Raw genomic sequence first — 27764 nt, forward strand, 5'->3', positions numbered from 1 at the left:
ACAATGCCAAAATGACTCATGTAATGTGTTTGGTCAAAATTCAATGTTGTCTGGCTGCCATAGCTCTACAATATGTGGCTGCCATAGCACTATGTTGCATAGGTGCTGTTAACATGCTCCCAACTTATACATATACACAGCAGTTGATGTTTTTGGTGTTTTATTTGCCAACAACAGTGCTTACATTTGTCAATACAATCTTTAGAAATGAGCACAAGCAAACAGAACGACCCCTGAATTGTAACCTCTACAGATTGCACCATTTACTGTGTGCGAAGGGAGTCGGAATAATGGATCGCTCCTCCATCTCCAGTGTTTTGGTTTCTTTATGCTCAAAGTAAACCAACATCAATCACATGTATCCTGCTTTTCTGTAATGGAAATTGCTGGGCTAATCAATAATTCATTTCTTTCTTTAATAATACCAATCAATTTCAGCGCATCATTTTTGAAGGCTTGGGCAAATTTGAATGATTCTACCCTTCAATTAGCCAGTTTACTTTTCTTTCATTCCTGTTCAGTATTTTTTGGTTTAGAATCCAATTTCTTCCCATTCCTGTTCATGATGCATTTTGCTCCTTCTTTCTGAATTTAAGCACTCTTTGCTATTTACTTTCAGTATTTTATGCAAAAGGTTAGAAGAAATGGTGCCATTTACTGACTTTTCGGGATGCTCTGGTTTCGTATTCCAGGCCATAGATTTTTCTGTAAACTGTGAGTTCAAGTGGTTTGTAATTCTCAAATATCTCAGTATTTTGTTACGCAGAGTAGTAATGATCAAACCCTGGCTAAAAGGGTTAATTTTGAGTTAATTTGTTTACATTTACAGCATTTTTTAGATGCCCTTATCCAGAGCGACTTACAATCAGTAGTTACAGTGGGATTTGAACCTGGGTCTTCTGGTTCATAGGCGAGTGTGTTACCCTATAGGCTACTACCACCTTTCAAAAGTGGTTGGCTGAACAACATGAGAGGCAGTTTTCAGTAAGTATCTATTTTTAAACAGTGAAAAGGAATAATTTTGTGTCGTTGTAATGTAACATGGATTGCTGCAGTATGAAGTGCAGTATGAAGTACATACACAACACACACACACAGACTGTAAAAACCCTGCTTATTTTCCTAAACAGAAATTTGTCATTCACAAAAATATGGACTCATGCAATCATAAGTGTTTTGGTATTACTAAATTCCTACTTACTTACTATTAACTTGTTTGGTCCATTCTAAATAAATAATTTGGAAAAAAAACATTTTAACCTTTTACTGTAGAACACACTATTCAAATGGGACATTGTTATGTCAGTAGTTATGATGTCTCTCATATTTATCATGAGGAAAAGTTATTGCATGATGAGCATTATTTTATTAAATAGTCCTATTGCTAAGTTAAATAGTCATGTGACAGGAGCATATTACCCATAAGCACCAGAAAAGCCCCCAGTAAGGTTGGCTTGATGGTTTACTGGCTGAAGTGTTTTCCAGGTCAGTTGAGGATAAATAACAAATCAGTGAAATCACACGGCGGATATCTAAGGAGCCGTTTCCAGATCCAGGACAGCTGCTTCGTGGTTTAACCGCCATCACTCGCACAGAACAAAATTCCCTCGCCACGACTGGCAGCTTCCCCAGGACACCAGAGTCTCCTGCCAAGCCACTCCAACTGTCACTTCCTTATTCAATATTAATGAGGACCTTGCAGTACAAAATGGTTGCTGCCTCCTCATCCCAGACAGGAGAGCTTCTGTGCCAACGAGTCAGCAAGCAGTAGCTAGTGTGTGTGCTGTATTAGTGTTGCCCTCACTCAAGGTCCTTATGAGAAGTGATGAAGGTAACAACCCAGAGGACGTCTTCTCTGTCTGCACACTGCAGAAACTGGCCTTCACGCGCCATAAAATTGCCCGCCGAGTACTCAGCCCTTCAGCCTTGCTATTCTTCTAGATGATAAGGATGACCACAGATCCATTCTATTAGATTAATAGATAGATAAGAGAAAGTTTCCAGTTTAGGCTGTAAGGGAGGCTAAGTTTTAAGCGATGCACCATGTCATCACCGCTTATCATGAGGGACATTCCTTTCTGTGCATTCAACCAGTGGAAAATAACATTAATGTTTAGGTATTTAAGTAATTCCAAGCTCCAACAACCAACAACTCAAACATTTAACATCCACGCAGTCACCTATTCAATATACTTCACTCAAGACACAACTACAGAATAATAATGAATAAATAGTAATAAACACACTTTTTGATTTTTCTTTTATACAGACTTGTTTTTCTTTACAGACAACAAATATACCACTTGCTTATCATGGCTTTAATTCAAGAATACTGATTGATGAGCTTGTGTATTATACATGTCTGATTTCTGAGTTAAATAGAGTTTTGTGGACAGTGTAGTTGATCCCGCTAGGTTGAAAAGTCCCGTTCTCTGATATATCACTGTAACTCCAGAGGCTTACTGTTTTCATTAAAACGGCCAAAAATGTATGAAATCACTTGAATTTATATGTATGTTTTTAAAATGAAAAATAAAAAAAAAATTCTTCTGCAAAGTTATGTAGGTCATAAACAGATCACTGTTGCTTAGCAACATCAGCAAAAGCAACATGAAACACTGCTTGACACATGAATGCATTTTTAAACTGATACATGGTCACAGGTGAGGGGTTACTGAAAATTTTATCCCAGCTCTGAACACGGCTCAGCCAATCTCGGCAGAGCATAATAAAGGCCAAACAACTTTATAATTTATAATTTTGAAAGTGTATCAGATGTAGATATAGGCATGTTGTCAGTTCTTTGTCAGGTTCTGCTACAGAATAGTAAAACCACCACACCTTTATGATCTTCTCCCCTTATGGAAGTGCACTGAGCCTGGTCCTGGATGTACTTCAAAGAATGTAGCTGTAGGCAGCAGGCAACCTTGGGATAGAACAGAAGAGGTGTGTTTTTCCCCTCTCCTTCCTCACAGATAGAGATCAGAAGTTCCTGTAAAATGCAAAGCATGTCTTGCACAACAAAATCCAAAAGGACAAGGCATCTAGAGGACCAGTGATCCTCCAAGTACTTTCCTGAATTCCAGTGCTGCTTACTTTTTTTCTTTTTTCATTGCATCAGAAGGATAAATTAACTTTCCATTCCTGTAACACTTTCTTTCAGGTCACAAAGCTCTTCTATTAACCTGTAAAATAAAAACATGCATTTGCTTATAATAAAACTTATTACAGGCAGAATGTCACACTGTAAATTGCCCATCTGGCAACAGCCGCAGTCTTTGCCTCCTCCTTCATCTTTCATTTAGGAGAGCAAAACTAGGCAGACAAATGGCGTCTCCGCATGTAGGGTGTGTGTATTGGAACTGGTGAGTTCCAATGTCCCCCGGCAATCTGTGCATAAGACTTTAAACACTTCCTGTTTATTATTCAGTAACTGTGCTTCATTATTACAGTGATTGCATGTGATAAATACATGGAAGGGGTACTGGGCCCCAACCAATGAGTCCTAGGGGTGCTGAAGAGCATTAATTATGTGCCTGATGATACAGTGCTCAGTGTCTGCGGGCAGGAGGAACAGGAGGAACAGCATCTAAGCCGTCTGAGGTTCTCCTGGTATCTCGTTTCATTTGTCTCATTAATAAACGCCAAACACCACAAGATAAGTGCATGAGAGATTAATTTACATTGATCACACGCTTAATATTGTGCAAGAGGAATGGCCACAGGGGTCAACACTGAGCGGCGCCGGATGGCAGCGTCCCTCTGATATCAGCCCGTTGCATTAGAGAAACAGAAACAAAGAGAGAGAGAGAGAGAGAGAGAGTCCAGAAAATACCAATGGCAGGGTTTCATTTCCACATGCTACCATATGGTCTCCTCCAGCACAGGAGCCATGCAAGCCAAAGCAGGCTCATTAGATTGGGGCAGAATATGCATGAGAATTCCCTCGGCGGGACCGCACAGTCGGAGTCGAGCGGCGTACTGTAATTACACTCTCATTCATTATTCACTATTACTAATGTTGTTGGTTAGGGCCGTTTCAGCCATGCACAGCATTCCAACCATCGTGTCCTGACTTCCGAATCCATCTCTCTGTCAGCATCGCCTCAGCCTGAAGAGGGGGCAGCAGGGCCGGGCTGCTCTGACATGAGCTTTATGGTAATAGGGACGATTAATGAGAAAAGCCAGGCCAGAAGGGCACCCCTTACACAGGAAATTAAATATGCTGATTATGCTTATATTGGCCAGAAAGCATATTTCAAGTGTAGGTGTTTAGGAACTCCTTCTGATCAAGATTTTTCATTGGCCAAAGTATGATTGGTGATTAATTACAGAGGAAATTAAGTCATGGTGATTAAGTCACTGTGTTCATATCTCTTTATATTATACACAATATTCTATTCATGAACATATCCAAATCTTTCAGCCTTCTTTGTCTTATTTAGTTCTACACTCTTTGAACAGTTGACAAAACATATGAAAAGATCAAAAAGTATAAAAAGTAATTTAAAATAATCATTGCCTAAATCTGGCCATCATGGTAGACCTGTGGTTACTGTTGTGGTCTCACACCTGCAAGGTTGTGAGTTTGAATCCCGACTCGGACCTTGTGTGTGCGGAGTTTTCATGCTACTGACCTCTAATACCCTAATGAGTATTAGAGAAATGTTATTCTACTGTATCATAAGAAGGCTGGTCAGCCTTGCCTGTCACCACAAACCATGGCCAGGGAAGCCAGAAGAGAACATCCTTTCATCTCACCTGCAAGTGGCCCATCCCTTTTTTTTCAGTGAATATGATATAATGTAAATGTTTTCATATTTTTGTGACAATATTGCATTATACTGTAACAGGTTTCATAAACTATTTCACTTTTGCCTAAACTAGACCTAGTTTTGCAGCAAGAACGTCTTGACAGTAATGCTTTGTTGTTTTCTGGGAGGCAGCCACTGACCCACATGGCATTTTGCAGTGTACATTATTCCCTTCATGCTGGGTGCACTTCTGGACTGACTTTTGTTGTACTGCTGGAGGAAACCTGACTGCTATCCAAGCCATACCCTGTGAGGTCGTCACCTGGAGGCCTGCAGGGAAGCACTCTCACAGCTCCGCTCCGGCCCACGCCAAGGTCGGCCCTGGCTGGCCTCCATCGCCGCAAAATCTCCTCTGCTGCTCCACTAGAAATGGGTCTCTCACCCCCCGAAGTCCAGAGAGATGGGAAACGACAGAGAGATGGCCTCTCCGCTCACCCTCAAACAGGTCGATGATGCATCGCTGCCAAGCAAGCGGCGCCTCGTCCCAGAGACCTGGCGGGAACCACAGTCTGGGACGGCCAACTCTGCCGACCTTCAAGTCATGCGCAGGTGAGGCTGACCTTTCGTGTACAGGCTCAGCTGCACCAGTTCAGGGCAGAGCTGATTTTTTTCTAGCTTTTTGTTCATTTATCATGTTGTCATTTCTGTATGACTATTTGTGTATGATGGCTCTTTGCCATTCTTAAACATATTATGAATATTTCTGATCACTGTCTATTGCATTTACTTTAGGATTCTTGATTTGTTCAGTAAATACAACGGATTAGCAGCAAAACATATCATGTATGTAACTAAATTACAAATTCAGTTTTGCCAATTGAATGAATTTTGCCAGTGGGAGGATGGTGTTACATATTCTAGTATCATATAGGTAAGGTTTGACTGGATGACAGCTCACCCACAGGTATGGTGCCATGTGGGTGCTGCAACCAGTCTCTGTCAAGCAATTCAGTCTCATGTAAGAGTACAATCCTGTTATGCACTGTGCATAGTTTGCTCTATTCCTGGTTGGTAACGGCCTGAGGGGGTTAATTGATAGAGTGAGATAATACATCTCTGCATTATGAGTGAACCCCTGTCCTGATCTCATTACACCCCTGCTGCTGCTCCGCTACGTGTCCTGGGGTTCCCCTGAATTTTCAGCTGATGCTCCGGAAACCTTCTGACCTTCTCTCAAGGTTAATATTTCACCACTAATGCCATTGTCACAGACATCACTGAAACCAGTGCAGCTACTTTCTGGCTTAGGGTCGTGGCCCAGTACATTATCAAACCCACCATCACAACACAATGCTGTTTTTATAGACTGGTATACAATAATAACCTATGGATAATAGATAAATGCTGTTAAATTTCCATGTACATGAAAAAAGGGTTTTTATTAATGCATTAAATTGAATGAGGGTTTAGGACCAATAATAAGCATTTATGACATTAAAGAGTTAAATATTACATTGTATTGTTAATAAAAGAACAAATGAAATGCACCTATAAAGTAATATGTTAACATTAACACAACATTTGTTTTTTTCTTTTATACAAGATGTTTTTATTTGAGTAATTTGTTAAATATTATTTAGTCTAATTTTCCTGGTCAGATCGATGAGTAATGGGACACTTTTTGATTAGTGCCTCCATGCAAAGAGTATGTGTACTCTACACACAGATGCTGCCATGAAAGATTAATGGACGCTCAGCAAGCTCAGGCTGTATGCAGCCAGCAGTTGCAGCCAACATACCAGATCACTCCTCTGTTTTATCAGATTCATAGAAACAGTTGTCCCTTGGTCAGTTTTCACAACAACATGAGCTTCAGATCTCAGATCAGCTCCTGGGATTTCACTTTTTAGGCAAGCTCAGCTTGAAGAGATGTGACCTGCAAATTCCTGTAGAAGACTGGGCCGTCAGAATGTGCATCTTTCCTCATCTCTGAATGGCTCTTTACTGCAGCTGCAGCCTGTCCACTTTGAAGTGAGTGTGAAAAGCACTTACACTGCTGCGCTCAGGTGGAGCTTCACTTCAAAGGGACATTGTGCTTTCGGCGAATGAATTCTCACGGCAGATGGCAGCTACGTTGTGATCAGCATTGTCCGCTCAATGTGCAGGACACACAAACTGCCAGCAATTATATTAGTAGCGGAACCGAATTACTGGGACCGGAACGGCCAGGAAGGAGTCTTCATCAAACAAGATGCAGGGTGAGGCACTCCGACTTTACAGATTATTCAGAGAACATGTAATGTACATGGGATTTAAAGTGGACACAAATCATTGCCAATGTACAATTTATTTATTCTGAATTATTGTGATACACAATCTCCACTCAGCAAATGAGGTTCAATATGTGTGTGAATTCCAAAACCAATACCAGTTGAAACACTGGCTTCAGTCCTCCACTGGCATCAGTCCCACCGGAAATCCTTAATGGAAACAGCGGCAGCATTAATTTAGACATTACTATTTTTCCACTGTGCTGTTCCTGTGTGTCACCAGTTTTAGAATTTGTCTTTAGATGTCAAGTAAATCCCTTGTCTGTTAGTCATGCGTTTGTGTCCTTTTCTTCCTGCCCTGCACCGATCCCTAACCAAAAAACGATTCCTAGAGGAAAGCACAACAAGTGCAGTTATTTTGTCAATGAAATAGGTTGGGATTGCTGGTGCTACACATTTCATACTGCAACCAACTAGCAGGAGCACTAGACCTGTAGATCGATTATTTAAAAAAACAGGATTCTCCATCAATAATACTCTATTCTCTGATTAAATCAAGATGCAATCAAGTGAAAAAGTCACTGTACAGTTTTTTATTTAAAAAATTAAAATCATATAACCCATACAGCAATCTGTACAATTGAATTATTCACAGTGTGTTGAAAAGAAAAAGAAAGAAATAGAAATAAAAATCGACCTTTACTCTCCATTAGCTTTTCTTTATTCTAAGAGTGGTCACTTCTGAGCACATTGTCACTAAGAAAACATAAAAATGCTACAAAACATTACAAAAAAAAACAATGTTCATAGAAATTTTGCACATTCACAAAAAATAAAACCCTGGTCGGCACCATTTTTTTTATTTGTTATGTGGGTGTCTTGTCAAATAAAAGGCAAAATTGTAACAAAATGTACGTTGGTCAAGCATTTAGCAAAATGGTTCTTCTTTATTCATGTAAAACAGTATTCACATTTTCTTCTATAAAATAGATCTTAACTTTGTAAATAGGATTCATTTTATTACCCAAACTATTTTCTATGTTGCCCTGTAATATACTTGAAGTTGCAACTTTTAACAGATTATTTTGGGGATAATACGATCATAGCTGACAGCTTGAGTATTATCCGGACCACACTAGATAATAGGAACACTCTGCTGAGGATAAGAGACACCAGGAAATGTCAATTATGAAAACAAAATAATTAAATGGGGAGAATGTGACACTTTTTTAAAACAGCCTACTACCCAGTTCTATAATAGATCATTTCTACACATTGTATAAAACCAGTCTAGTGTCTACATCATCCTTGATGGAATCCTTGACTGTTGGTATTGTCGATGTTGCTGTGTGTTTCTCATTGAGCATTTGATAGTCATTTTATATTAATTATACCTTTATATTCTCTGGTCTCAGAAAAAAAATATAGAAAAAGGGAAGCATTATCTGTAATAATTATTTTCTTTCTATAAAGTGGAACTTCAGCAAGTAACATTTTTCTGCCATCTATATTATATAATGAAATATACTCTACTCTGAAGGAGGGTTTTAAAAATCACAATTTGAATAACACTTATACAAACAGCTTCCATCGAAATTAACACACAGCCACACCAACTGATTATAGTCTGATTCTTGTATTTCACAGAAAAAAGAAAAGAAAAAGGGACTGAAGACCCTTGACTTGTCCTTCATGTGGACCTCACAGAGGTCTGATATCCCCAGTGCCACCTGTACAGGCAGCTCATTTGGACTTTCCAATAATCCTCATGTCCAGGCTTGAAAATGCGGTTCAGTCTAAATGTTAATATGTGTTGATCATGTAAAAAATTACATGAATTAATAGAAAAAATAAAAATAAAATCAAACACAGGATCCTAGTGTTTCTGTAAATCTCTTTATATAATGCACAATGAAGGAGATCTATATCCAGCCCTAGCTCATGGACACAGTGGACCAAAGCCCTGCCTCCCCGCCTCTGAGCTTTTAGATCAGGCCTACAAAGTGAATAAGCTAAATGGTGTGCAAGCACCAAGGACATTTCCTCGAATTTTGGCCACGTCACACACTGTCATAAACAGGAAGAGAAGGGGACTTGGTTGACTGAGGGAGAATTAAATTGATGACAACGTGTCCTCTGCCAAGATTGGACCCCTTGTGTGGCCCCAAATCAGTTACACTTGTGGAAGCGGGAGGCGCAATGAGGACGTAGCGCTCCCTCCACCACCACTTACATTAACGCCCTGCGGGGTCAGATCCACTGATAGGGTAGGGGCAGACCAACATTTCCATTTCAATCCCTCGATCGCGTTCACGGACAAATTTGGACTCGAGAAAGCACAGTGCGGAATTCTGGTTGGACAATGCACCAGGATGATGGAGGCAGTACACAGCATTGGCTGAGGACATTAAATGACACCCTCATCCTCTTTACACACTTCCTTTTTCAGAGAGTGGATCAGCAAAATGGGGGAAGCGGATCACACTACATACAATTTCCTTGAAAATGCAGCCTTGGTACATTGGTAGGGTTTCTAAGAAGCAGTGGCAAATCAAAACTAAACCGTGATGGAAAGAAAGACTAATATTTCTTGGTAACATCGTTTAATAGGTTTTGATTGTTGATTCTGTACAGTAAGCCATTAGCGCCCAACAGAAGGAGGGATGTTCCTCCGCTGCCTTTGATGCTGTTCATTTCATTTCATATCAATCTTTGGCAATTGTTGTTTTTGACAAATTATCTGATTTCCAGTGAATCTGAGTGTAAACAAAACATCTGCCTACAAAAGCACATGGCAAACTCAAATCTGTCTATTTATTTCAGGCTTGGGTAGAAAAATAATGAGAAAAAAAAAAGTCTTCCAATTGCAAACTAGGGTGATATCAACCCTGTTGTTTGTGCAAAATCTTTTCTCATCTAGATGGACTCTTGGTGGGAGGGAGGGACGGAGGTTGGGTTCAACAATGCCATTGACTGTACAGCAGCTAAAAAGCATCTACTTATAAAACTATATCTGAGTATCGTCCGTCTCTCTCCATCTCAGGCGACAGCGGGGGGGACGTGGAGGCGCGAGTCCCACTCCAGCTTCCGTCAGAGGGCCGTGTGGGCGGGGTGTGCTATCTATGCCGTCCCAAACCCTGTGGGCTGTGTGGAGGTCTTTTATTGCCATGCTTACAGAGGCCTCTTCTTCCGCCACTTCTCCGTCTGTATCCGCTGGAATGAAGTCTTTATTTTTTTTATTCATCTCATTTATTATTTTTTGTCTCCCCTCCAGAAAGGGTTCCTTTCATGTTCCATTGAACAGTGAGTGAACGTGTTGATTTTTTTAGCAAGTAAACATCGGACTCAGGATACAGATTGTAATTATTCTTTTGTACTTAGTATTTGTAGACTCTTTGTTTCCCCGGTTACAGGAACGAGACGGATCGCCCCCCCTCTCTCTCTCGGGTGGGGTACATTGGCTTGTGGAGGTGGTCAGTACCTGTGTTGCTGCTGCTGCCGCCATTTTGGTTGGCTGTTTGGTTTCGTAGGTCTCTGCGGTTCAAGGTGAATGCGGCGATCCCCTCGGCCCCGTACTCCCTGGCGTCGCTCACGGCCCCCGGCACATGCCGCAGGTGCCCGTCCCCCAGGCAGGTCATGGAAATACGGGGGTCATCCCTGTGCTGCAGCTCATGCTGTCCTTTCCCGGGAGGCGGCGGTCGTTTAACGTGTGCATGTTGATCACCGCGTCCGTCTTCACCATGGCCGGCGGCTGGGGCTTGTGTTTCACTCTCCTCTCGCAGGTGAACGACAGTCTGATCTCGTCCACCACCGCACTGCAGAAAGACCTCTTGAGGGAAAAAAAGATGCAGGGAGGAGGGGAGGGGGAGACAACCGAAAAGAGGAAGTAAGTACGATGCCGTCTCCGCCCGCCGCCGTGGGCTGTGAACAGTGGAGAAAGTTTGGCAGATGCGTGCAGCTGACAGTGTCTGTCTGCGGTCCTGGATGTGTGGAACCAGATGCAATGTTCTAGCTGACAAATGGCACTTTTTTTATTCTGAATAACACAGCCCACATACAGGTTGTGTAACAATTGGCAATTCATATCATGGATCCCAGACAGCTACTATGGCAAAACGGCATGCATTTAATGCTTGAATAGTGAAAAATCATCATGTGCTTTTATATCACAAATGCAGAATACTAGACTCTGTGTTTACAGGCAATCATATGGCTGCCGGATTTTCATCTTGTCACTGCTTTCAGATGGGCTTGGGACAAACCCTCTAGGACGATTGCTCCACGTTTGTTAGAGGTGCTGAAGTAATTTTCAAATCCACAGATTCTCATTGGGGCCACGATCAGGGCTCTGACTGGGCTGCTCTAGAACATTCACCTTTTGGGTCCTGGGCCTATCCATGTTGCTTTGGCCTTGCCGCTTGGGATCGTTGTCTAGCTGAAAAGTGAGCTTTCTCCCAAGCTTCAGCTTTTTCAGCAGACTGAAGCAGGTTCTCTGGCAGGTTTTCTCTGGAAATTGACTGGTCCATCTCTCCTTCTGTTTTAAAAAAACATTCCCAGCCTCTGCTGATGTGAAGCAGCCCAACAGCATGATGCCACCAACATGTTTTCTTGAAGAATGGGAAGTGTTTGAACTAAAACTACACCTGAACCCAAGGTTTTATAAAAAGCTAAATTTTTTATTTTATTTTATTTTTTTTTGTAACCCGGAGGGCTACTTGTGACAATCAGGATTATAATAAAAGTCCCATTTAAGAATCTGTGAAAAATAATTTCCTCAAGCTTCATCCAAACAACCTGGAGCAATCTGTTAAGAGCAGTGACTCCTTAAGAGAGAGCAGTGATGGTGCAGACTGACCCCCAAATGACCTAAAGCTCTTATTGCAGTAAAAGACCATTGAGTATTACCAATAAATATTAATGCATGTTTAAGTGAGCGGCACTACACCATTGATTGTTTTATGATATAAGGTATTACAGTTGATATAAACACTCTAAATAAAATTCCATTTATGCTGTTGCTGTTGTTTCTAGGCAATGGTACTCAGAGAGTAGTACGGTATTCAGCGGATTCTTGCCATTTTACACCAGCATGATGATTTAAATTAGACTGAGGACAAATAGTCAGTTCTGCTACAGCACCTGTCAGCCAATCACAGTGCACATTTGGAATCAACTGTTGTGTAATTGAGTGTCAGTGTATCAAAACAAAAGATCATGTTTTATATTTGATTTGGCGTTTACTTATGAGACTTCACCTGGAGTGCGAAGGTTTGCAGCATCCACCTTGCTACTGATGCTGTTTGATGTTCTGTACACAGGAATGGTGGAAGGCATCTCTGAAATGTCTGCTTCACAGACGTCAAATGTACAGTACACTCTGCAAGATGACTATGTGTGGTGTGACAGGCTCTTTGATCGTGGAATCATAGGCAGTTTTCCCCCCTTTTCGTTCACATGCGGAAAGCTTGACATCCTACACAAACACATCTTGCATTTAAAATACAAATGTCCTGATCTGTGATCCGTCATTTCAAACATGACATGTGTAGCTTGCTTTGAAAAGGAGATAATGTTACTGTGGATTTTTCCGGTGATGTTAGCTTAAAGTTTCACATTTTCACTCAGCCCCTACCACAAATTCAACATTTTAATGCACAAGTAACTGAATGTCATGAAATGCCTTTGCACACCATCACACCAGCCTTCCATCCAGAGTCCAGATTCAGTCACTTAACATTTCCATTTTAATTTATCAGAGCGACTTACAATAAGCAGGTCACAATGGTAGTATGTTGTATTTGAACCTGGGTCTTCTGGTTCATAGGCGAGTGTCTTACCCACTAGGTAACTACTTCTTTACAGGAACATGTTAAATGTTATTTAAGCCCAACTTCCATTCACATTCAGCATCTCAGAAGCAGAAACAATGAATACATTCACAAAAACTAAATACAGTGGAATGCAGTTTGGGCAGTTTATTTTTTTGTGTATGATTGTAGACTAAAGGAAAGAAAAATCATGCAAAATACATTCGAGTTTTTATGTAATTCAAAAATCAGCTGAAGGCTTTAAATAAATAATCCGGTTTGAATTAATAATATGAAATTGTAGTTAGAATAAGATCAAGTTGACCAAGTCTCAAGTTAAGACCACTGAAAAACACTGCCTGAAAAAAAATAATGGTCAAAAATCCTAGAAGTAATCTTTTAGTAGCTTGGCTTAGTACTACTGACCATGTCACTGTATTGTTTCACACCCTTGATAAATTGAACCTGTAAATGATAGAAAAAAAAATGCAATTGCACTTAAATATTTGACCTTCCGCTAATCTAGTAATAATAATTATAGTATTCAAATTTTCCTCATATAAGGAATATGTGAAAGAGGGTACACCATTTTTATTTCAAGATATTAAAAATATAATGTAACATTATTAACAATTAGAATGTTACTAATGTTACTTTTATGGGACTTTTATCTTAATAGATTATTCAAGTATACAGTGCCTGTATGAGATGGTGATTTTCTTTTTTTTTTACTTTTCTTAGTTGTAATGTTATTAATCCATATTGTTCACTCATGTATGAACTGACAAAAGTAGGGTGAAATAAGCCTGGTCCCCCCTGGTCACTGGAGTAAAAAAACAGAAGAGCAACTCACTGGCTTGCTCACCTGCTCCCGTTCCGCATTCTTCCTCAGCTTGTAGATAAACTCTCCGACGGCTACGAACACAGACAGCACCAGACCCGAGGCCAGCACGATGAAGATACCCCCGAGGTTGTGGATGCTCATGGGGCCAGCCTCGCGCGTCTCCTCATCCTGGCAGTTGTTACCGCCCCACCATTTCTCCTTCAGCATGTGCAACCGTCCATCTTCCAAAATGCTCAGTATGGCTATGGTAACTTTGTCCCTGTATGGGGAGCCTGAAGGAAGTGATGGGAAACTATATTTAGCTCTCTCTGGGACTTCCAGGTAATTGGATGGAAACAATACATTATTAGACTAATACTGGTCATGCTGTCCAATACAAGTCAGCCTTCAGGTTTTATGTCTAATGTTTTTGCAAAGACTGTAAAAAATATGTGTGTGTTTCCTGATTTAATATTAAACTGGTCTATTATGCACAGTGAGCTCTGAAATGCAAGCAAGATTAGCAGCTCGGAACAAATAGCAGCACAACGGAATAATGGCAGCACAAATAGCAGCACAACGGAATAATGTGCACATAAAACCAAAGTGGAAGTATTCTCTCTCGCGCAGCGTCCTCTACGAATCTCATAAAGGCTTCAACTCATCTTCATCTGGCAAGAATTACATCCTCCACGTGTTCAGCAATTAATAATTAATGGTCATGGTGCTTGGAATCAACGCTACATCATTAGACATTCTCATTACTTCTACTGAGCTTTGATTGCAACTTACCTTTGGGCGTACCAATTCCATAGCCCTTGCTGTCGATGATGCCTCCTACTTTAGTCAGATTGCAGTTCCGACGAGTAGCATAGTCAATGGTGGTGGACTCCATGAGCAGAGCATAGTCTGACTTAAGGACTCGTTGGATGCCATCTTCAATGGACTTCACAAGCGATGTGCTTGGCTTGCTGCTCATGAACGCCCACATCTTCTCAAATGTGGACACTCTTGATCTCTGAGAGGATTAAACAAATAATAATTCCAAATAATAATTCCTAATAATAACACATTCCTGGTAAATATGCACAGTGAGCTCTGAGCATATTCCTCTATATTTTTCCCAAAGAACTGGTGATAATGAGGAGTGTTTATTTTATATGAAGTCATTCTGATCTCATTTAAGCATGTATGTAAAATATTCATTCTGTATCAATGCCAACAGTAATTGCAATAACTCCAGAATTTTGTGTGAAACTCCAGGTTTGTGAGGATAATGTTTCTAAATTTGACAGTGAAGTGTACATTTATTAATGGAAGGCTAAGAACTAATGTTAATGCATAAAAAAAGTCAACAATAGTGTTGATGAAAATCCTTGAGCTACACCAGGAACATTTTTAACTGCTTTATTATTATTATTATTTATGTATTAAATTGCTGTTTATTTTTAGTTCAGATTTTTTTTTATGATACAATCTAAAAAATAATGTCATTAAATGTGTGACCAAAATAAAAAAATTACACCACAAAAAAACTACTCTAACACTCATAATGGTAATGAGGTCACTGTCTACTTTAATGTATTTCTTGTGTAAAATGTAATGCATTTCAGGTCAATTTCTGGTCGATTTAAAGTAAAATTGATCAATCACATCACAGGTTGATCTGATTACAGATCAACTACGTCTTTAACGTTCGCCTGGATGGTTTCTCTGGATGGATAATTTCCCTCCTCTGTGTACAGTCTTTGAATGGAAATGAGAGGGCCTGGGCAGATAGACTGCTCATATTGGACAGAAATTGCTCTCTAATGCTGCAGGCTAAAGCAGCCCGTGTTTTCAAATGGAGGTCCTAACACCTTTTCTGCCGTGTCAAACAGAAAAGTCTCCGTCACACATGGGAGCAAAATGGCTTTTCTGTCTTGTTTCCCAGACAATGTATTGAATGAACGGTCGATTACGTTTGCAGGCATTAATTTGAATTGCGGTGGGTCAAACCCGCTGTTGCTGTTCATGGTGAAACGCTTCGGTAAGAGCTGCCCGTCCGGACACTTTCATCTGCACCAGTAAGCAGCACCGCTGCAACAGATGCAGAACTGCAGCCGCTCCTGTATGCATTATTTTTTGATGCACGTTCCTGTTATTTGCAAATTTCAGATAAATATCAGTTGTCTGTTCTGTTATTATCTTTGAGCCAGTTTGGGGGAGCAGGAACGGAGAGGTGCATCGTACTGTCCTCATCACGGCCCCACCCAGCTTCCTACGAGAGGGAACTGCTGTTGACAGTATTCTGTTAACCTCGAGCGCCTGTTATTCTTCCACGTTTGCCCCCAACAACGCTGTTTTTCCCCGGTGTCTGCCAGCATAATTGAAAATGGATAGGGATGTCTCTGAGCCTCAGTCTAGAAAAAAAAAAATGACTCCCTGTGCCAGTCAAGAAGCTACTTCCGTTTATTATATATTTATTCTGTCATATTTATTCAGCACGGGGCGAGACAAGTACTCCAGGAGGGAATAAAGAAAATAATGTCTGGGTCCTAATTGAGTAGCACGTATTTGCTTTATGTGATATTTCATGCTCCTCTACAAAGAGGTGACACGACATACCGCGGCTAATCGCAGATAATTGCTGGCCAAGTTGGAGCCTCAGTTCCAAATGACATGGCGGGGAGGATACAGATATCCAAGGTGGGTGCTTTTTGATGGGGATCTGAGCACCATAAATTAACCTTCTTACACCACTGGTTTGGCTCCTCCAGGTCCTGGGCAGAAGCTGCAGGGTGCGAGCACAGCACCTGTCCGTTTTCGGGTCCTGAGAGCCCATTAGCTCAGCGGGCGTGAGTCAGAGAATCGCTCAACACCATTACTGCACACACCTGTCTGATAAATACCATTTATTTCCAACTCTTTCTAAATGATGAATCAAAGTTCATTTTATAGGCGTACATTTTATGTTTGTATATACATGAGAGCGATTATTCAGGCTTGATGAACTTGCAGCAGTTTAATTACCACAAGCTGTTACGTTATTTGCAACCTGACCGAGTCACACGTGTCGGGTTAATTAGCTGAATCGGAATGTGTTCCCTCGCGTGAAATAACTGATGGCTCCCACGGAGAAACAGAGAGATCAAAACTACTGAACTCAAGGAAAGTTATTACAAACAAGTTGCTTGGTCAATATTATGTTTACTGGAGATGTGTGCGGTAACAGTGGTGATGTACTAGACCCAAGTGAATGGAGGTAGATATGGTTCATAGTTCGAGGGTCTCTGAGAGAATGGAGAGAAAGATCCATTTTCAGTGTAGTGCTGTTTAGTATTTCAGCTCAAAACAATAAAATATGTGAAACCCCATGGGCTAAAGTTGAATCTTGGAATGATTTGAAAAGAAGCTCCAAGCATCACTCAGAATGGCAGAGTGAGAAAAACTTTTGCAGTAAGAATTCAGGAAAAAAATCGTATGATATAAACTGGCTATAATTCTTACGATTGTTTACCTTTCATACGAGTTCCCTGATTGAAACGGGCCTAATGTAAGATCTGATTACCTTGAAGAAGGTCATGGTGGCGCCGTCTCGCACCACCCCGTACTCGATCCGGGTCTGCTTGGCCAGGTCATCGGCAGAATCCACGGGTGAGTCCATCCTCTCCACGGTGAGGAAGGCAGCCAGGTTGGCTGTGTAGGAGGAGATGATTATAAGGGTGAAGAACCACCAGATGCTACCGATGATCCTGGTGGACAGAGCTTTGGGCATCAGCTCAGAGCCTGAACACGGAAGGACAGAGAAAATACGTTTTGTTAGTAAGACTGTTTGCTGCAATTAAATACTAATGTTAACCAGACGGAAAAACAAAGTCTGTTGATGAGCGTTTGTTTCACGATGAAAAAGATGACCAAACAGTAATTGGAAAATGACCATGTGGACACAGTAGTTCATCACCATCTGCATTAAAAATGAGCTGCAAATTAGTCCCACACACAGTATCTCATAAAAGCGACGGATTCCATACAGTTCCCCGGTCATCCCCATGCCAAAAGAATGCGAAGGAAAATCAATAATGACACAGAATCTGGCGAGACACCACAGTTCCTGAAACAAATAGAATTTTGACTTGGCAGTGATTTCGGAACAGGGAATAGTGGATCGAGCTTCACATGCTGAGCAGAAAAATCAAACAAGAGAACTTGGATTGGCTCTCAGCCCCAAACTGTCCTGAGAATTAAACAACAACCGCTCAGAGATAGAAATATATCCAGGGTCACTCGCTCTCCTGCTCAGGGTGAAATAAATCGATCCTAAGCAGGGGTTGTGCATTAAACAATAATAAATAAATAATAAAAACATGATCTACACATCATTCTGCTGTTGCTTAGATGCAGGATGCACTTGATTTAATTTCACATTTTTAATCAATGTGCATTTCCATTCCATAGACCCTACACCACAGTTTTTTGCACAGTCTGCTGCATGATGGGAATTGGGACATGTTAACAAAGATGCTCATCCTTATTGTAATTGTGGTAGCAATGGTATTGTCCTGGAGTGGAGCTCGTAACGTATTAAAACATGCCACAAATTTTTAAAAGCACACGATTTTAATCATTCTTACATTTTTTAATCATTAATCCCAAAATATTTATTATTAAATATTATTATTTATTATTATTTTTTAAATAATCATGTCTTTGTTTTATTGTGAAAATAAACCAGTTCATTGAATCACGTCTACATCACAGAGGTAAAACGGAGGAGCTGAAAACTGCTACACCTGGATGTGTGAGGGGTCTAAATAGTCCAGACATCAGAGGTCAGCTGTCAATCATCCCATATTGATTCATCTCTCTTGTCCTTTGTATTTCAATACGTACACCAACAATGGGTGGGTAGTTCATTCTATAAAAAAGATTTCTTGATGTGACATTAGCAAACATTCTGTTTTTATTCAGGGCTGGGAAAATGTCTCTTAATTAATTATTAAAACAAATAATTATTATAATAAGAGGTCACCAATACACACATTTGTTTTCCTTTTCATGTTTTGCGTTGCTTAATTTCCCTGCCTCTGCAACTATTTTTGCAGCCACGCCATCATTTGCATATTATTTTCTCAGCTTTTTTTTTTTTTTCTCATGGACTATGTGTGTCAGCTACAGGGAAAAGCTGAAATGAAAAATGTGGCCTTTTATTTATCTCCACTTCCCAGTGCTTAGACTGACTTGTGTGTATGGTGGTACAACTTCTACCAGCTGCAGTCCCACCAGACCTGATATGTTCATTTGTTTGTTTTGCAGAATGAAATGTGCAGCGAGTGCAGCACACACATAAATATGCATAAATCATATTTTATGCATGACAAGACACTTGTCTTGTGTCATTCTTTAATATCCAGGGCATTTATAGTTTATCCAGAACTATAGTATGCTCTAGAGTGGAACAAATCCATTCAGTTGGATTGGCTATTAGAAGTATGTTTGTGCTGTATGCCAGATATCTGGAGGTGTGAAGGTGTGGCTGGGACCATTGTCAGTGGCTTGCTTCTTTGAGACAGAAACACATCTAAAGTCATGGGGGCATAGTTGTTCATAGCTGAATATTGTTTGCAGTGGTACAAACAATATTCCAGCAGATAATTACAGCATTATAACAGTAGACTGCCACACTGCACCCCTGCCCTTTAAAAGTGAGGTGATGAGCCATTTTTAACAGAGTTAGGACCACAATTTTTGTGCTGGTGTGTAGTCTCTGCTGTCAAAATAGCAGAATGGACACATCACAAACTTTTCTGTTTCCTGTACAAGACTGCTGCTACAGGGCAGTTTGGACTGTTAACGTAAAAATTTGTGTCTGATTTATCTGGATGGTAGTATGTTGTACAGGGTCACAAAATGTATACAGTGGGAAAAATTCACATTCTTGTACTGGTGTCCAATCCTATCCCTGAGTTTGGAGTCTGACTCTTTGAAGGTGTGGTCTGGTGTATTTCATACACATAACCCGTTCAAACAGGCACAATTAATACAGGTAAGAAGTTAAGGATAGACAAGCTTCTTAAAGAAAAAAAAAGTAATAGGTCTGTGAGGGAAAGAATTCTTGCTTGTTTGTAGGCGCTAAATACTTTCTGCACCAAATACAAAAACCGCTCCAGGTTGGCACCCGTATGGGAACGTATCACGATGCATTGATATCGAGGCATTGATAATCATAATCGAAATTGAATCGTGAGACCAGTGAAGGTTCGCACCTCTATTACAAACACCGAGATTTGCTTTTGCACAGCGTGCAGCACATGACGGAGCAATTCCTTCTGGGACCCAACTAACTGCACCTTAATATCATACAAATAATGAGACAAAGTTAAACAAAATTTTTCATCATCCCCTGAGATGGACTGGCTCCTTTTCAAGAGGTTCTGCCTCCCTGCAACCATAGTTTCAGCCCCCATGACATTGCACTGGATTAAATGTGGAAACTGGATGGATTCACTGCATCTAACACTGAGTGCCTTTCATTTTATGTTCACTCTGTCATAAATGTCCACGCCAGTTATCAACTGCATCTAAGACACCATTCAAATGTCACTGAAATGGTGCCGCAAGATATTCAGGTGACATTCAAATAAAAAAGTAAAGTACATGCTGCTTATCTACATTTGTAACAGTGCATTCTAACATTGCAGGGATGAGAGGATTACTAATTACAAGCAGACTAATTTTTGCTCGAGGTTTATTGCAGTGTTACTTTAAGTCCAATGCCATGTTTTTCCTGTCAAGCTATTTTCCCCCACAAGCAGAGAGGCATCAGCGTAGCATCAGCATGCCATCACCCCATGAGTATCATTATGTGCACTTAACGTTGTTCTCCAAAAAACATGGAGCCCAAGGCAGCATCATTTAATTTATCTATTTTGAACAGTAGGGTAGAAAACAAGTAAACAGAGTCAAAGTAAAGAATATACAGCATTACATTCGAAGACATCCAAAGCATAATTATAAAGCATCACAATGTACCTTTAACCCCGACTGAAGTCCACAGTTAAATGTTCAAATAAAGGCAAAAACAAAAGAGCTGAATGAATTTATGGAGAGAAAGACACTGATGATGTTCACTGACTGTAGAGCCCCATCCCCCGTTTCAGACTGAGACCTGATTGTTCAAAATTACAAATGTCTTCATTATATACTTTTAAAAACACATCATTTTTGATTACATCCATATTTTGAGGGCATGGGGCGCATTTAGGAGGGGGTGAAGCTGTGGAAGAGTTTAATTGCCGAAAGGCTGGAATGCACTGTTAGATGGATAAAAATGCCCTGTTGTTTGACAAAGATTCTACGGTAAATCAACAAACCAATCAGAACAGAGCAACATCAGTGTGTGGGCATTGTTTGTAAAGAGTTTACAAAAAGATTATTTTTTTCTTTTTGTAATATCATTGTCTCAATATCGTAATATTTCTGTTGAGGACAGAAAGCAAAATTGAAAGTGATCCATTTTTCTATGGATCCATATTTCGAGTCTAGGGCAAATGATAGCAATAAATGATGTTTGTCCTATGAACTGAAGTAGTAGAGAGATTGGAGAATATTATTTTGTATATATTTTGCAGAAACCATGCATTCTCTAGTTTACAGTTTTAATCCTATAGAAAGATACTCTTTTCAGAATTGCATTTCCCAAATCCTTTTCAGATAGAAAATATCTGTTAACATGTTCAAATGATAATGAAAGCTTTTAATCTGGAGATCAAAAATATTTGGTGGAATTTGTGTGTGTGTGAATTCTTTTCTTTTTTTGTACTGTAAACTTTTTTTTTTATCATACAATTATGTGGAGAAACCATGGCAGTATTTCAAGACATCATTTGAACTTTGAGTTGAAATGTTGCACAAAATTACCTAAATCAGAGAACTAATCCAGTAACAGAACAGTGTGTTTACAGTCTCAGCATCTTTTATAGTTGCCTCAGTAATAAAGGTTCCACCGTGTTTTTCCGAATGTGCCAGTTGCTTAGCCTCCTGAGAATGATTCCCGAAATGTTTCAGCAGCACACTAACAGCGCTCCAGTCTGGACTGACATCTTGCTGCTCTCAGCCTAAACCATGACACGTTCCCCTCCTACCAGATGAAAGATTAGAGGCAAACTGCTTCTGCAACACTCTACTCACATACGTGAGCATTTGCATTTTAATAAAATGACATTCCTCTCACTTAATACCTGCTTGCTATGTGACAGAACAGAAGGGAAGGCTGTGTCTGAGCGCACATAAATCACGGCTAAATGCTGTAATGCTTCATGATGTGTGCCTGAGGTTTACTACAAGATTATGTCAAAGGATTTTGGTTTGGAATTGGTTGCCAGACTATTATTCACATGTGTATGAATTCCCCATGCAAGTTGAACAATAAAATGTCAAAGATTCAGGATTTAAAAAAAAAAGAAACTACTTTACTGTATGTTGAAGAAGGGAAAAACTAAATAGCCTTTTATCTGGTGTGTATTTAATTCAGCCACGGTGAAGACTGACACTTCCTATATCATGGTTCTTACACGTTTAAACCCACACCTGTCAATATGTCACATGTGAAAAGTATATTGCCAGATACTGCAACTTTCTAGCCCCAAATAGTGCAAATATGTGAACAAAACACAAACTAAATAGCAGAATATGTGATGGCCGTGTACAACACATTTCATTTGACTTCTTTAAATGACATTTAAGATTTAGTTACTCTGTCTTTTTCCTCCATTTCTCCTGCTTGGTAACTTTGTCTTGCTTCTCACTTTTCTATTCATGTTGGGGAACTGGGCAGTTTGTCCACATTTGTCTTGTTTTCTTAATAGCTTACCCCATTTCCTACTCTTGGTGGTACAATGTAGGCAGGCAATAATTAAAATAATTATTACAGAGAACAGATTTAGGAGATTAAAGCAATTACCCCTGTGTTGATAAGATGAAAGCTGAATTGGCGATCACTGGCAGCCAAATAAAAACTGGCTCGACACACAGTATATAACAAAATATGCCCAGAAGTAAAATTATGGACAGGCTTTGTGTAATGGCATACTAAGAACCGGAACATATGTAATGACATATTAACATAATTATTGTTAATTTGCTTATTCATTTAAGCAGGGGTGGCATCCTGGATCGTCCACCCTGCTGACACCTGTGGAACTTCAGACTTCCCAGCAGCAGTTGCCTGCCTCTCACTCTTTGCTGTCATGGCTTAGATCCAGACCTCAACACAAGAAAGCAAGGACCTCGGTAGCTGGGCTGAAGAGGAAACAAACTGTGCCACATCTGCATCGTCTCTACGCCCCCCAGTCAGTGTAACAGGCGTCTGACACTTTCCCCACGTGGCACCATGACAACATCATTCCTATGTCATGGAAGACTTAACTCCGCCTGTCCCTGACAGGTAAGGTTTGTTAAAGCAGCATGAAAAACATGAACAGTTGCAGATTTTTTTTTTTTTTTTGTTAGGGCACGTCTGACAGTGTGGGAGAAAGAAACAGAGAAAGGAAGAGAGAGAGAGAGACGCTGTTCAGTTTTCGCTACCTTGCTGCATGAGGGAGCCAACGCCAAACCAGAAACTGTTGAAGAGGGTGAAGTTGTTCTCCACCACCCCTGAACCAGGGTTGCAGGGATGTGCATCATACCACTCATATGGGCTGAACCTAAAGAAAAGAGAGAGAGGGAATATTAAAAACCAATCTTCCATAACTGTGCCGCTTTAGGGGTAAAGTGGGTTTTAATCTCATCTCAGGCGTCTGTACAACTGTTTTTGATCTGGTTATGACTGAAGTCAAATCGAAATAAAGTTAGGAACTGTAGGGGGAGCCCATTGGTTATGTCTTAGTTCAGAGGGCGTATCCTCCTGCAGGCGCCATCCAAATTCAAAATGTTCCTCCCGGTCTGCAGAGGACCTGACGAATTTGTAGGCTAGACAGCATTCAGGAGCATTCACAGAACACCTACTCCCAAGAACCAGCCTTCTCAAAGGAACATACCTATAGTGCAGCCTTAAAAGGGATATAAAAGGAGATGTAATCCAATAAAAACATTTTATATTGCTACAGCCCATAAAAATAAAGAAAAAACATCCAAGGTGACAGGGATTAGAGAGGCAGCTTTTTGGCATGTAGTCTGCTTCATGCCCCTAATGCTCACAATCTCCAGCCACAAAGAGATGCTATAAACCTCAAAGCTGGTGGAGCTGGTGTGCACTCCCATTCTGCCCAGTAATCAGCAGGCCTCCAGCACAATGAATGCGAAATGTATTAGTGGCAGGCAGGGCTGCAGCTGCGTGCTGTAATGAACTCCGCACGCTCTAATCCGGATGTTTCTTTCCCGCCTGCATCACGCCTGTTGTGCCGTTGATGGAGCTACTTAACCCGAAGCTCTCCAGAGGAACCCCTGAAGAGGCTGCTATTAGAAGAACTGCACTCTGCCGCCGCTTGTTTACCTCGACAGTTAGGACACGGAACGGCCGGACTGATGATGGCTGCTTGTCAAATCTGATATCTGAGCAGATGCTGCGTTCATTCCATTCTGCCGCCTTCGTAGGCTAACTACACAAAGCAGGGTGGAAGAGTGCTGCAGGGGCTACAAGCATTAAAATGTCATTTTGCCAAAAAATGGGAGGCATAAATTGGAAAATCTGGGCCATGGAACACGCCTATGGAACCTCGTACCGCTGCCATTCTGCCTAATGTCTGTTCAAAGAGCTTGGCCACCATAAATCACCCAGTGCGCATGAAACAGTTGCTTTTAAAGACAGATGGGACAGATAAAATGTGTAAAATGTCAGTGCTTCTCCTTTCCTGAAATTAATTTGAATAATTTTCCCGAACATGATCAGATTATTGTAATTTATTCAGAGTGTTTAGCTGTCAGAAGAGAAAAAAGAAAGAGGCTTAGACTTTCGTATCTAGATATATATTTTTCAAAAATATATAAAAAGGGGATGGAAAAAAAGATGAAAAGTGGACCTATAAGTCATGCATTCCACACCTCTAATCAAAGCTTAACAGAATATTTCAGATGAACGAGTCTCTCAAACATCTGAAGAATAACCCCCCCCCAGTCAGAAAAACAAAGACTATCTGCACCCTCGCTGCTTCATATATTTTTGCTCTCTGATGTTGACTGTCGCTTGCTGCAGCAAATGTAGGAATTGTTACGGCAGCACAGTGTTTCGCAAGAAAAGTCAATATCTAACTTCTCTTCTCTGATAGTAATTAAAAAAAAAGTAAATGTTTGTCTACCCCTTCCCCACTCTGCCAGCCAGACACGGCAAAAGCACCTGGAGCAGTAACTCACAGAAAATTGAAACTTGCCCAGTGTGCTGCTATTTGAGAAGATAAGGATGTGAGGAGGAGGAGGAGGAGGAGGAGGAGAAACGTCCTTTATTACACAGCTGCTGGAGCATAAGGGCTTACCCACACCAGCAAGGTATTGGGGTCTTAAATTTTAATCTCGATTCCATTGCCCATTTTTATCTTTTTCACATTTCTAATGTATTTTTCCAGTGCCTGAGCAGTTTATTGAAGCATTTCCCCAAGTGATTTCCACCAGCCCTTAGTTACATCTTGAAAGCGATCCGCGGTTTTTAAGGGCACGATAAGACCAGCAGACGATGCACATGAGATGGCTTTTAGCATTTAAAGACTCGCCCAATACCATTTATTCCTTTCATTATACATGCATTTGTGAACAGATGACTAGTCAAAACTGCAATATAATAACCTGATTAAATGAGAAGAATACACGTATTGTCTTGTTTTTGTCCAAAAAAAAAAAAGACCTTTTTGTATTGTTTTTATCTTGTAGACTATATTTAGTCTAATTTTTACTCATCAACAATATTACATTATATATGTTGTTCACATGACCCATTTATCTTAGGTCTAATGTCGACAAAAAGGTTAGTTGATGAAGACATTGCAACATAAAATTCATTTACGCAGAACAACACTAGTCACACCAGAAAGAGATGATAATTGCAGGGAAATATTCACTCATTTTCTATAACGCTTTGTCCTACTCAAAGTTGTCACTGACCAGCCCGGGACACTGGATGCAGGGCGGGTACTCATGGTGCCGACCCATCATAGGGCGCACACACAAACACACACCCGTCACTCACACCTACGGAAAATCAATCTAGTGCACATGCCTTTGGATGGTGAGAGGAAACCGGAGAACCAGCGGAAACCCATACAACATGGGGAAAGTATGCAATCTGCACAAATACAAGGTCCAAGGTGGGATGTCATGTCTCTAATTGCCACACTCTACCATACAGCCCTTCACAGTTATATTTCATTCATATTCCTCCAAAAGAAAATTCTGTTCAGTCAATCTGATTCATATACTGACTAGATCTGAATTGAATCGATTTAATAGCTCTTGGATTCATGTCAAGATTATCATATGACATCATAGGAGCCTTTCACTCCTGATCCTACATGACGCATGCCTGGCCTTCCCAGATTCTGACATATTCCACTGAAGTGGTGAAAAACACCTGAAAAAGACTCTTTTGCCACTTCATCATGCGCGGTGAAGACATCCCGTTTGCACAACGCAGCGTGAATCACCTCTGCTGCGGGTGACAGGATGAAGCCACCGGCATGTTCTGATTTCTCACTTGTGTCTTTTCAACAGTACGTTGAAAGGATGGCAGGCGGGGGACAAAAACCCAGTGCTGATGAGCACAGCTGCCTCATCTTGAAACACAGAATCCCGCCAAAGCCTTATTTCCTCTAAACTTTTTCAAGCTCCCCTCCGCGTTCCCAGGTTCTCAACAATGGCCGCCTGGGGCTGAGATGGCAGTGGGTGGAAGTGAGTGGGAATCTTGACTCTGATTTTTAGGGGTGGGCTTCTGATCCAGTATGAATATTTAGCTCTGAACGATACTGTTTACACAAACCACAGTAGGATACCCCCAGAATCTGTGGTCAAAAGGTGTCATCCTTTTCACATGTGTGCATGTCACATAACGGAAGTCGGCAGATTACATTGTAGCCCAAATATTTTATCCTGAGTTTACACAATTAGCCCATTTTCCTGTGATTTTATGGTGTGTTCTTAATGTACTTGACAAATGTAATGGCAATGCCAGCCTTCCTTGGTGGTACCAAGATGGCATTGGTACCACCCATTAACCCAACCACAATGTCTGTAGAATGGGAGGAATCATCTCAACATTGTTCTTGTGTATCCCTCTGCCCCCAGTTAGTCTTGTTGCTATTAATTCAATTAAATCAAGAAGTATAAGTCACATAACTAGAACTATGGTGATTTCATCCAACTACTACATGTACATGAATGTAATTGGTGTATGTAGATGCTCCTGTCTGATTTGATAAGATTTTTGGAAATTGATTTTACCTAGAAAATTAAGAGTAAATCTTTCTAAATATTTACACCAAATACTCTTAAAAAAGTTTGAAATTGCCTTTTTTGAGAATTTCTTGTAACTATGAAGGTAATTAACTGGCCTACAGAGCTATATGATCTTTCCTCAGTTTTATATCATGAATATGATACAATGATAAAACGGTCTCATGTAAACAGTAAGCTTATGTTATGGTGTAAGGGGCAAAGTATTTAATAAAAGATGGGACTTACCTGGCAATTACGAACAACACACAGCTGACACCCAGATATGCCAGCAGGATGTACACCCAGATGTCAGGGGTCATGGGGTTCAGGAAGGAGAAGAATCCATTGTTTGTACTGTTGGGTTTACGGTAAAGGATGCTGATGCCCATGTTGAGGAAGGGCTTGGAAAAGTCGATAACTTTCTCTCGCAGGTAGGTGATGGTGAGGGGAGCTACTGCCAAGTCAGCCCTCTGGAGATGACACAAGGAACAAACATTGTCCATGTGAGCTCAAACCCAGGAATTTCTCCACTGAATTAAATATTCAGAGCAATGTCATTCAAAAACATACAAGAAATGTTTTAATGATGAATTATTCATGAAAAATCCACAATATTCTCATTGTAATATGTACTATTATAAATAAATTTATTTGGACTTTTAGGCCGCAGGTGACAGAGTATTTGTTGGTGACAGTCATAAGGCTGGGTAAATGG

The 27764-nt window shown here is 40.5% G+C and overlaps 1 protein-coding gene across 2 annotated transcripts in view; it reads right to left on the minus strand.

Moving 5' to 3' along the window:
• Nucleotides 1-7602: 7602 nt before the first annotated feature.
• Nucleotides 7603-27764, minus strand: part of grik3 (glutamate ionotropic receptor kainate type subunit 3) — a 101711-nt gene continuing 81549 nt past the window's right edge. Inside the window, exons 11-16 of one of the 2 annotated variants that reach the window (XM_028978889.1) lie at nt 27296-27519; nt 23219-23337; nt 17205-17422; nt 14447-14672; nt 13685-13947; nt 7603-10851 (exon numbers count right to left, since the gene is read on the minus strand). In XM_028978889.1, the coding sequence (XP_028834722.1) occupies nt 10432-10851; nt 13685-13947; nt 14447-14672; nt 17205-17422; nt 23219-23337; nt 27296-27519 (1470 nt within the window). In that variant the 3' untranslated portion in view covers nt 7603-10431. The remainder of the gene's footprint in view (nt 10852-13684; nt 13948-14446; nt 14673-17204; nt 17423-23218; nt 23338-27295; nt 27520-27764) is intronic. The other variant, XM_028978890.1, reaches the window with a different exon arrangement.

Source organism: Denticeps clupeoides, chromosome 5 (assembly GCF_900700375.1).
Source record: "Denticeps clupeoides chromosome 5, fDenClu1.1, whole genome shotgun sequence".
Lineage (NCBI taxonomy): Eukaryota > Metazoa > Chordata > Actinopteri > Clupeiformes > Denticipitidae > Denticeps > Denticeps clupeoides.